An 11,987-nucleotide genomic window follows, 5' to 3' on the forward strand; every position below is an offset into this window, starting at 1 on the left:
CCCTCTGGTCCCACCCTAGCCCCCACCAGTTGTGTCAGGGCCTCTTGCAGAGAAGGAGTAGGGGGTATTAAGATTAGGAAGGGCCAACCCCCCAACACACACACACACACACACACACACACACACACACACACTCACCTGCAGGATCCGGCAGCGCTGGGAGTCACAGGCGATGTCCTCGCACGGCCGGAACATGCCCAGGGTCACGCAGTTGAGAAGGATGACCAACATACTGATGCGCTCAAACCAGGTACTGGCAGTCAAGGAAACAGCTGGCCAAGGCTGGAGCTGAGGCTGGCCTCCAGGCCCACCCTGACACCTCCTCCTTGTTTACTCCATCTGAAGCTAAGCAGGTGTGGCGCCAGGGGCCTGACCTGCCCCCTGCCCCAGACTCCCCATCCGAGAAGGGGAGTCCCACCTTGGTCATCTCACCTCTCTGGACCCAGCTTCCTCATCTGTAAAGGAAGACAAGCCACAAATACCCTGACTATTTGCACAAGCCATTTGGGGAATAGAATCGATCATGCCTGTGGAAATGCCAGACACTATGAGTTTGCTGCAGAATCTGAATCCTATTCTCCCTACCTCACAGGGTAGATGTGAGAAGCAAATGAGATACTGTATGTGAATGTGTTATACAAACCTAAAGTCGGATTATGCCTGCCTTACAGTTTACCAAGCACTTTCACACAATGCCACAGTTGATGCTCACAACAGCCCTACGAAGTATCCACGGTAGATCATTTTCTTCCCCAGAACTCAAGGAAGTTGAGGCTCAGGAGTGCCGAAGTCATGTGCTCAAGGTCACCGGAGAAGCCAGAATGAGACGGTGGTTTCCAAGGTCTTGATCTACGATACTTTCCTCTGCACACCCTAGCTGCTCAGGCGGGCAGAAAGGGGCCATCATGACTGCCCTGGCACTAGGTGGAAGGCAGAGGTCCGAAGCTGCAGTGCCCCCTGCCACAGCACCAGAGCCCAAGGCTCCCTCCTCCATCACCGGCCTCCCGACCTTTCAACACTCTCACCTGACCACTAGGCACATTCATACATTTAAATATTGAGGACCCATTAAGTGTCAGGCGCCACATTAGGCACAGCTCCCAAGCAGTGCAGAGTGGACAATGTCCACCCCCTCCCCTAACAGGCTTCCAGCCCAGACCAGCCAAAACAGCAAGCAGGAGAGAGGGGTTCTTTCTAAACCCTGGGTCTTTCGACACAGTGGATCCTATGGAGTGTCTCTTTTCCAGCCCATCAGCGGGAGAATGTACAAAACGGCCTCTGGACCTTAGAAGGTTCCAGGCACTAGACTCATAGTTAAATGACCAAGTATATTATTTTCCTTAAGGAAAATATGAGAAGGGTGGTGTAGAGTAGAGGCTAGAAACTCGCAGAGAGCAGGGGATTGGAGAAAGGAGACCAGAGACCACCTGGGGGATGGGGATGGGAGAGATATTGGGGCAGCTCCTGGCATGACCCACCAAGCCAGACTCTGTAGGGCCCCAAGTGGGTGAAATATTGCTTCTGGAATGAGAAGGCTTTGGCCAGGCATGAAGAGGCCATAAGGAATGTTCATGAACCTGTGGACGTTCCTCCCAGCTGGTCCCAGCCATAGCCCATCTCTGTTCTGACTCCCAGGGCCACATGCCCTACCCTGCAGCCCATGACTCCCTCAAGCCCCTGGCAGCCCCCTTCTCCTCCCCACCACCAGGTCCTTTCCCCTAGACTCACATCCCTGCTCGCCACTGTCTGTGACACCCCAAGAGTCCCAAGGCACAGCAGTTTCCCTAACCACCACCCCCTTACAAGAGTAAGAGTTTTTTGTTTTTTTTTAAGTTCTAGGTTTTGGGGGGTAAGTAGATGGGAGGGAGGAAATAAAAAGAGTGCTCTGTTTCCATGGAACTGTTTTTCTGAGTAGAGCTGTAGTGTAGTGGATCTCTCCCCAGAATGGGGGTCAGCCAGGGGTCAACCCGGAAAAAGGGGGAAAGGAAGGGAGCCATCATTTGGAAAGGAAAGGACACGGTTACCCTTAAGAACTAGTCTGCTTTCCCCACGCAGGTCCCCTCCCCTCCTCCTCAGGGGAAAGAGGGTCTGGAAGGAGCCCATGTGAGTGAATGTCACTATGTGGAGGGGGTAGTTTTCTGAGGAAGAGGGGCTTCCAGGACATCTGCTTGGACCCCTCTAATGGCACAGTTCCACCATATTAGTCATCTGTGCACTTGTCAGGCTGGGGTTCCTGACAGGCAGGGGCATTCTGATATGTCTTTAGATCCCCTATGGAGCTTGCTGCAGTGCCTGGCATGGAGCAGATGATCAATACCTGAGAAGACTGAATGAATGAATGAATCAATCAATCAACCAATCAATCAATCTCCCTGCCTAGAAGCCAGATGTGTCTCCCCATGCAGGTTTTCCTACCTTGTTTCCCTTGATAGAGGCGAATTGATTATAACTGTGGGAGAAGATACAGAAGTGACCCCACAGAGGAGCTGCCCCCCTTTCAGTCCCCACCTTATACAGGCTCAGACTGGAACCCTCTTATAGGGAGAGGCTGCCCCTAAATAACCTCATGCGCCGCTCCTGACCATGGCAGCCCCTACTTAATGGTCCCCTTGGCAATTCAGCCTATTTCCAGGTAACACCCTTCCCACTTTGTACCTCTCCCTCCATGACAAGTAAGCATAAACGGACAGGGAAGAGACCAAGGCACAAGACAATTTGGGACAATCTGAATAGAGGAATAATTAATGGGGGAGGGTCTTTCACCCTTCTCAGAGTAGGGCTCGTTGCCTTGGGAACATGGCAGTATGTCACTGTGTGATGTTCTTCTGTTGCCATAACAACGGAAGGATGTGTCACCAGGTGGTGTGAATTTGTTGTCATGGTAATTAAAGAGATCCCTCTCACATGATCTCCCCTTACTGAGGCTGTTGTCTCGTCCTCAGGCAGGGGAGGAGAATCAGGGAGACACACAGGTTATCAGGTTGGGGGGGAAACCATGTGACAGATCCCCATGGTAACCAAGGGAACGGGGGACACTGGTTGCCATAGTGACTATGAGAGACCTGTGCAGTCACATGTCTACTGTTGCTATGGTGACTGTCCAGGCTGGAGTGGATCCCAAAGAGGGGGTAGGAGAGGGGAGGCTCTTTCTTCTCCCCACAACCCACCATCAAAAGCAGAGAAAAAGGAAACGGCAGAGAGAGGAACCCCACTTCCATCCCTCCTCCTTCCCTCCCTCCTGGGAGAGAGAACTAGAGCATGTTATCTCCACAAATGAGTCCTCTCTGTGGGGCTTTATCTAGATAGAACCCTTGCTTAGCCTGGCAGCTGCAAGGGTGAGGGAAGCGGGGAGAGAAGTGGGGTGGCCAGGACGCCTCCCGGGGCACAAGGGCTCTGGGCATGAGCTGAGAAGCAAGCCCTCCAGCTGCCCCATTCCCTCCTAGGAGCCTGGAAATGTGAGACTAAGGAATGTTGAGGAGAAAATAGGCCTGGACCCAGGAGTCCTGGCCTTCTAGTAAGTGAGCGGTAGGGGAGGGGGTCCTTGCCTCACCCATCCCACAGAGAGCTGGTGTCTACTGGCAACCCCTAGGGCTACAGGGGATGTAGGAGCTCCACCCTGCTCTGAAGCACAAAGGGGGATTCCCCCAGCAGAGCCCCGACTCTAAAGCCTAGTTCCCTGTGGTTCCCCCTTTACCATGCTCCAGTGTGTGAGTGTAGGGGGAGAGAGGCTTCCAGCTGAATTGAAAACTGAAGCTCACAAAAGGCAGCCGGCCCCACCCAGAGACAGAGACATGAGATGTAGAGACACAAGAGAGACAGTCCGCTGGAATCTTTGGGAGAGGAAATAGGCCAGAAATCTGATTCAAATGTCTGTGACTCTGTGTGTGTGTGTGCGCGTGTGTATGTGTGCGTGTGCGCTCATGCGCATGTCTGCGTGTGAGCAGTTGTGTCTGTCGCCATCCTGGCTGAGGCAGGCAGGGCGGGGTGAGTGCTGGGTAGGAGCAGGCGAGGGTGAGGGGGGGCTATGTGGTGGGGGTAATCCCAGGAATGGCTCCAATTGGCACTACGGGTGATAGGGAGTCCCCCAGCAGAGCGGTGGAGCAGAGCGGGTGGGAAGGCGTGTATGTATGTGTGTATGTGTGTGTGTGTGTGTGTGTGTCCCAGAAGGAAAGTGGGCCTGGGGCAGGAACCATGCCAAGGGGTGATCTGGCCCCCCCTCAATTCCATTCAATTCTCCAGCCCCAGCCCTTCTCCCCAGAATCTCCTCTGGCAAGCTTAGGCTTTGGAAATTGGAGGAGGGAATTGATGAAGACACAGGAAGAACACCCCCCCCCCACCCTTTCCTCTGAGGACAGAAATGGGGACTTCTCCCTAGGTAAGAGAAATAGGCCGACTTGGGGCACTGGGACAGTGTGGCAAGGAAGACTCCAGAAACTGAGATGCCCCCACCCCTCTAGAGGGGCACACTCAGACACACAGAGTGACGCACAGTCACTCACTCACACTCACTTCTGGAAGCCATTAGGGCTCCTGCCGTTCAGGCCTTCCCCCTTTCCTCCCCCCACTCCTGGCAGGCTCCCCTCTCCCCCTCTGGCCCCTGTCCCACTCCCCCTCTCCCTCGGCATCCCAAATGCCAGCCTGTGATTTCCAAATGAGAAAAAGCTGTGCTGGGCTCTGAGCTTGGAGGAACTCCTACACAAACTTCCAGATGTGACACAACAGCCAGAGAGGGAATGCGGAGGAACTCCTCCCCTGGAGGGGAGTGCGCTCCCTACACTCGCAGGAACACTCACTGGAAAGGCCGGCACTTCATCCGAGGCAGGGGTGACTGTCTGCCAGTACACTGCTGTCCACACCAAAACTTGCATTTCTGTGCCTGTTCTTGCCCTCCCTTCCTGACACATACACACACACACACACACACACACACACACACACACACCTCTTTCTACCTGGGTCTAGATCTCCTCTCTAGGAAACCTGGTCTCTTAAAAAGGAGGGACCAAGAAGTAGAATGTACCGAGAAAAGCCTAACTAGCTTCAGTTAGTTGGAGGGGTGGAGAGGAGTGTCCTTATGTCCCTCAGGCTCAGAGGTGTAGAAGGACCTCCTGAAGCCTGGGGGAAGTCACAGATACCACAAACAGAAAGAGGGAGGCCCAGGAGGCAGTTCAGAGACCCTCTGGCAATACAGGTGCCTCTTGGCACTTGGGTAGGATGGAAGTGGTGAGGGCCACAGTTTAGGCAGCTCCCTGCCAAAAAATTGTTCTCAACCCATCCTCAGGCAACCCAGGCTTAGCTGCTCCTCCAGACCTGGTAATGCTGATGCCCCACACCCCCAGATTACCACTCCCCTGTGGGAAGCTGCTCACGACTCCCAAGGTGAGTGCTGACCTCCCACCTCTCTTCTCTCAGGCCATTCCTCAACACTTGTCCCTGTCCAGACCCCAGATCTAAGGAGTCTGCCTCCAGAGCCTCCACTAGCACCTGGAGAGAAGGCAGGTGAGAGGAGATGCTAGCCTAGAGGTCTGTTTTCAGGGAAAGGGGACAGAAGATCTCTCTCTACCTCCCCTGGGACCCTTGAGAAGGAGGACATAGAGGTTGATGCTTTTTCCCATTCATGGAAAGGGTAAACGGTTAGGGGCAGGGAGGAGTGTTGCTCAGAGCCCATCCTTTCCAGCCATATCAGTTCTCCATCTCCATCCCTGCCTTGGAGAAAGGGGTCTGGGAGTGGGGGCTTAGATCTCAAGATTGTGCCTATTCAGCAGGACCACAGACCTCTAAGACCCGCACCCCTCTTTCTGCAACTCAGAGAGAAAGGAAGAAGGGTCAGGGGATGAAGAGAGGGTGTGATAAGGGGAGCTTCCCAGAGACCCATAGGGTGTAGAGGATGAGGGCTTGGGGGGGGTCACAAGCTCATCCCTACTTTGCTCACTAGAGGCAGCAGAGCTGCAGAGAGTGAGGGCGGCACCAACCTTCCAACCCCCTTCCCCAAAGCAGAGTCCCGGCTAGGCTCACAGGGGCTGCAAGGGAGACCTACGGCCTCCCACCCTGATCTATAAGAACCTCTGAGCTGGAAGGAAGGAACCAGGAGAAACTGTCCAGATCTGGGATGGCAGCAAAACCTCATCCCACCTTTCCTTCCCTCGGTGGCAGGACCCACTGGGGAGCCTGGGGCCAGGCAAGTGTCAAGGGGCACTTCGTGCTCAGGGCTGACTGGGGGTCTCCCCTACCACTCCAGCCTGGGCAGACAGGGGGCAGTGCTAAAGCCATCTCCCAGGAATTTGGGGCTTGCATTCCCCAAACCTCTCTCTACCCTGGGGTGGTGGACCCGAGTCTTCCTTAGCGATTGCACTTACAGTCTCACGGTCCCCCAGTACTTTCGCAGGCCTGCGGCCCCCCATACCTGGTCTACAGGAGCACTCTTTATTTGTGAAAGGGGAGGAGTAACCTGGACCAGCAAAATCCCATCCCCCACTTGCTAAAAAAGCTCTTGCCACAGTCTTTCCCTTCACAAGAAAAATCCAGCACAAAACTCCCCAACCCAACCTTAAGCACCCTGCATCGCAGGAGATCGGGTGGAAGGAGGCACTCGCCGCACTGAGCTCTAGCGGAAAGGGGCTTCACTCCAGCTCCGGGGGGCAGACAGCTCCCCTCCACCACATCTTGTTCTCATTCTGTGCCCCTGACATCAGCCGCCGCCGGAATCTCCTTGTTGTGCCTCCAACCCGCGAGGTGGGGGGCGAGGTGGGCCAGGACCTGGTCCCCGCCCCCCCAACATCTCCCTCTGGGTCAGTGAAAACCTCAGCCTCAAGGACCAGGTGGGGAGATCAGACCCTAGAATCCGCCGCAAACTTTGGGGCGGGGGAAGGAGGGAAACCCAGGAGATTGCGGTTCCCCCCTCCTCCGTCCCCGCAGCTTCCTCCCCATCGCCCCCCCCACCCAAACTCGGAAACCAAAGCCAGCTCGCTAACCGGCGCGGGCAGAGTACAGCTCCCAGGCTCCCGAAGCTTCCCACATCTGGAGGATGACGACCCTACCCTGCTCACATCTGGAGGGCGTCCAGCTGCGAACCAGCGGGGCACAGCTCTCTTCTCTTGGCCTGGATCCCACCCCCCACCCAGGAGGACTGAGGTGTGTGTATGGAGGTGGGGTAAGCCCGGGTTACCAAGACCTGCTCGCGTCTCTGCTCCCACTCTGATGCCCCCTCCTCTCCCTGGCAGCCCCCCTCTCGTCCGCCCACCCTGCGAGCTCACTTCTCCGACTCACCTGGCGGTGGGTCCTCTCCCCCATCCCCCGACCCCCGGCGGTGCGGCCGGTCCCCCTTCAGACCCTGCGCCTGGCCGTCGTGCCCCGAAGGATATGGGTTACAGACCGTGCGGAGACACCAGCTCCGCGGGCGGCTGTCCTGGCTCAAGTAGAAGAAAACCACCGGGGCCAGCGCCGGGTACGGCAGCCCCTCCGCCTCGGAGTCCGCGCTGCCCGGGTCCTTTTCTGCTGACCCCGGCCCCGGCCGGCCCCCGGCCCCCGACAGGTCGTTGAGCCGCAGGAAGCTCCGGGGCTGTCCCGACTCCTCGGCGCCCGCTCCATCCTCCTCCTCGTCCATCCTCTGGCCAGCCGGGGCCCCGGGCGGTCCGGAGAGGGGCAAGCGGCGCCCCTCCGAGGAGGTGTCCTCACGCAACCCGGGGGCCCCGGCGGGGGCACATCTGGGGGGCTCTAGGGCGCAAGCTGAGCCCCCGGGAGGGCCAGTTCAGCCCTGCTCCCCCAGCCCGCAGGGGCATGCTGCCCGCGGAGCGCCGGGGCGCAGGGAAACCCCGCCCGGCGCGAGTCCCGCTTCCCCTGCGCCCCTGGGGCTCCCCGGGCCAGCCGGCCGGCTCCCCCTCACTTTGTTCCGGCTTCTTCGCTTCGCGCCCAGGCTCCGGTTGCCCGATTCGGCGCTACCTTCGGCGAAGCGGCCCCGAGAGGGCGAGAGAGAAGGGGGGCAGCGGCGGAGGGCGGGGGTCCGGGGAGGGGCGCCCCCTCTTCCCGCGCCGCAGATGGAGCCGGATCTAAGGGGTCAGCATCGTCCCGGCTCAGCGCCAGGCGGCGGGGGAGGGGAGGAGGGATCTCTTTAGGGGTGGGCTTGGAGGGGGTGGGGGTGGCTTCTTCCCCCGCCCCGCGGCGGGCTCACGGTCCGGGAGGGGCGGGGAGACGGTTGGGGGCCGTCCCGGGAGAGAGTGGAGGCGGAGATGCCGCCGCCGCAGCCGCCGCGGTGGCTGCCTCTGCCGTAGCTGTCGCCGGCGCCACTGCCTCCTCCTCCGGCCGAGACGCGGAGCGAGCGAGCGAAAGCGGCGGCGAGGAGCCCGGCGCACACCACAGCTGGATCCCTCACTCCAACTTCAAGCCTCGGCCCCGCCCCCAGCCAGCCCCGCAGCCAATCGCCGCACACCGCCGGTCCCGAGCCGCGCGCCCATTGGCCGGCCGCCGTGGCAGTGCGGGAGGGAGCGCGGGAGGGAACCGCAGCTGGAATCCGATTCCCACCCCAAAACCCAGGACCGCCCCTCTCCCCTCCCCTTGCCCCTGGGTCCGCTCCCGAAGGCTGGAGCCAATCAGACTGCTGCCCAGACCGAACCCACTTTCCTATTGGCTGTTGAGGTCTTTGGGACTCCCTTGGAGGGAGCCCGAAGAATCAGAGTATTCGGCGCGGGGTCCTCCTGGCTTGGCGCCGCAGGCCCCAGGCATCCTTTGTCCACGACCCCTGATCAGCGCCGCAGCCTGAGGGCGGAGCTCAGCTCTGGGCGGGCCCGGGGAAGAAAGAAGGCCGGCGGCAGGGGAGTGAGGGTTGTGACCAGGGTCTCAGAGCTTCCCAGGTCTCCACCTGGTTAATCTCCTACCCTGGAGTTGAGCCTGGCTGCGGGACTGGGGAAGGGAAGGAGCGGAGGGAGCTCGATGTCCCGGGGGTGGGGCTTCAGCTGGAGGGGGCCGGTCTTGGAGAAACGGGCGGAGCTCGGGAAAGGCTGGGGTAGGCATGGTCTGGGCGTGGCCTCCACCAATCTCTTGGGCTCATTGGTCGTGCTCCTAAGTCCAATTCTGAGACTTTGACCCTGACCTCGTAACCCTAACCCGCCGGACCGGACCTCAGGTTGATGCTCCTGAGCTTCATCCCCTTGCCCCTAGGGGCGTTTCGAAGGGCGTGGACTCCACGCAGGAGCTTCGTGCTGAAACACGTGGCCTAAGGCATGTCGCGCTGGACTGCAGAGCCCGGATCCCCAGGAGCAGCTATGGAGCAGAGCGAGGACCCCTAAGAAGAAACCTGTGGGGGTCTCGAGTGTGTGGGAGGGGCGGAAGTACAGAGCTGGGCTTTATCGACTCGACCTTCAAAGTCCCCACCAGCGCCATCTCCCAACTTCGTGCCTCAGATTCTCTTAAGTCCCAACGTGTCTTAGGGAAAGAGTGTCCGCGGAATTGAAACTTAGCGGGCCTGCCGCCTTCGCTCACCTCCACCCTACCTGCAGCGGATCTTCGTAGGTTTGTGCTGTCCACGCGCGCACACGCACGCGCAGACCCCGGCCCTTGCCCCGCCTACCTCCCCGAGTTCTGGGGCTCAGTCGGCTCTAGCTCTCTCCTGCCGCCTGCGCCACTCCAGAAAGCTGTGGGTACCCGGGAGCGGAGCGCCGCGGGTATGCTGGGCGCCGGTAGAGTGGGGAACATCGAGGATTCGACGCCGGGAAGCGCTTCCCCAACATCTTCGAGAGGTAGACACGGCGAAACCTGGTGGGTCAGTCAGCTCCCCCTCCGGAGATTTTTGAGGTGCTTACGCCACTGCGGAGAAGCGGAGGGATGGGCGGGATGACCTGCATCACCACCCCTCATCCCTCACTCCTGGGCGTTGTTCGCTCTCCTAAGGCTGCGCCACCCACGCAGCCCCGCGCACCTCCCGCCACCCCACGGGTTTGGGTCGTCTCAGCTCCCGCCCCGCCGATGGGGGGAGGGGATGGGGGAAGTGGCAGAGTGGCTGCTGCGCCTTCGTCTCCCTGGTTGCCCTTTCGCCGAATCCACGCACAGAGTTGTGCAAATGAGGCCGGGCGGGCTCATTTGCATTTCATGCTAATGAGCAGATCCCCTAAGTGCCTTTTTTTCCTGGCGAGAGTCTCTGCTCTCATTCTGAGTATGCGGCGCCAGAGTCTTGAACTCCATGCCGTCTTCTGGGAGAGGGGGGCTATTTATGGTTGCTCCGCGCGTCTGACACCTTCCTCCCTCCCGTGTGTCCGCAGTTTGCCGTGTTGGCCTGCCCTTCCCGCCAGGGTAGAGGTCCAGGGGCTGGCGCAAGAAGTAGGGACACTCATCACTCCTTCTTTGCAGAGGGGAAAATGAGGCCAGAGAGGCTGGCTCAGCCCAATGATCAGGTCCCCTGGTGGTCAGCAGGCTCCACACCCCATCCATCATGCCGACCACCCCTGGACTGTGAGCTGAACTCTGTTCTAGAATATGACCGAAAGGAGGGCAGGCACAAAAGCACCATCTGGATAAACAGAGATCCACGTGTACCTCCCTGGGTTCAGGACCTAGGGAAGACTGGCCCCACAAGAAAGGATCTGATCCCTGTACTGGGCACGTTGGGGCTGACGGCCAGTCGGAGATGCTTACCCTTAGCCTGAGTGCCGGAGAGCAGGCAGAGGCAGGACCCACAGGGAAGGCTAAGGAAGACCTGAAACCATCTTTATTTAACTCCAGCCCTCCAAGCCTCGGCTCTGACATCACCTCCTCAGAGTGGCCTTCTTTCCAGCAAGTATTTCAATGCCTCTTAAGTGCCAAGGTGCTCAGGATACAGCACCGAGCCAGACATAAGTCTGGAACTTCACAGCACTTAGCCCAGGCTGGGATTATATGTTTGTGTTTGCAGTAATGAAATGATTGTCTCCCCATCTAGGCTCTGTGTTCCCAGCGGGGCTATGTTCATTTTGCTCACTAGGGCCTTGTGTAGTGTCGGGCACAAAGTTGTTAGGTGAATGAATCACTTCAGGCAGGGAAAGGGAAACAAAGGGACAAGAAATTCTCTTCTTTGGGCCTCAGTTTCCCAACAAAGACACTTAGCCTAACTGTCTAAGAGCTTTTCTGGGTTTGAGGAAGAACCCCCCATATACACCCTGCTCAGCCAGCCCCGGCAGCCCCGCATTTACCCCTCCTTCACAGCCCATCTGGCTCCCTGCGGAGCTGAGATAATCTTCCCATCTGTGATACCCTTTACTCAGGGATGGTACAACCATTATTCCCATTTAGCTACCTTAACAGCCCTGAGAACTGGGTGGGTGGACCCCACTTTTCAGATAAGGAAGGGGGGTGCTCAGAAAGATGAAGTTACCTAAGTGACTGCCCAAACCGTATGGCCTTGTCTCCAGTGACCCTGGCCCACAGCTGTTCTGCTGGTAGAACCAGTGCATACCCATGAGGGACCAGCAAAGGGGAAGGGATGCTGCAGGAACTCTTCATCCTGCATCTGAGCGAGATTTTTGTGGGACCCTGTCCTCTTCAGAAATTCGAGCACTCCTGGGAGAACGAACCCTTTTAAGGAGGTAACTCCTTCCGAACCCATTTACAGAATCCCATCATCGTGTGCACATCTCATCCCAGGAGGGAGAGGAGCTGCCGAGCAGACTCTCCACAGGGACAGATGACACCAAGGGCAACCTCCACAGTGGTGCCTGGACCTCTTGTGAGAAGAGGAAGCCTTAGGGGTCTTCATTGTATCCGGAAGACCCCAGAGAACCAGAAGTGCTGAGGGCTCAAAGGCCAGTCTCTTACCCTCTCTGGGCCTTGAGTGTCTATCCATACGAGCCTGAAGGTACCTGCCTCGCCAACTCATTCATGAGGGTCAATGGGACTACGGTGGCAAGAGGGCTTGGCATGCTGCCCAGACTGTTCCAAAGCCAGGGCTGGGGCTGCCAAAAAGGCCACCTGTGCTTCACCATGTTCCATCCTCCCTCCCTGCCACCTCCCCAGGCCAGGCTCCA

The 11,987-nt window shown here is 58.4% G+C and overlaps 1 protein-coding gene across 34 annotated transcripts in view; it reads right to left on the minus strand.

The window, feature by feature from the left end:
- The window catches only part of CACNA1G (calcium voltage-gated channel subunit alpha1 G), a 67,614-nt gene extending 59,273 nt beyond the window's left edge, over window positions 1–8,341 (minus strand). For 18 of the 34 annotated variants that reach the window (XM_035301239.3, XM_035301237.3, XM_035301231.3 and 15 more), the window contains exons 1-2: window positions 7,362–8,341; window positions 139–250 (exon numbers count right to left, since the gene is read on the minus strand). In XM_035301239.3, the coding sequence (XP_035157130.3) occupies window positions 139–250; window positions 7,362–7,603 (354 nt within the window). In that variant the 5' untranslated portion in view covers window positions 7,604–8,341. Of the gene's footprint in view, window positions 1–138; window positions 457–7,361 lie in introns of those variants that run through there. The other 16 variants (XM_054256273.2, XM_054256271.2, XM_054256266.2 and 13 more) reach the window with 1 other exon arrangement.
- Between the last annotated feature and the right edge of the window lie 3,646 nt (window positions 8,342–11,987).

This window comes from Callithrix jacchus, chromosome 5, assembly GCF_049354715.1.
Source record: "Callithrix jacchus isolate 240 chromosome 5, calJac240_pri, whole genome shotgun sequence".
Lineage (NCBI taxonomy): Eukaryota > Metazoa > Chordata > Mammalia > Primates > Cebidae > Callithrix > Callithrix jacchus.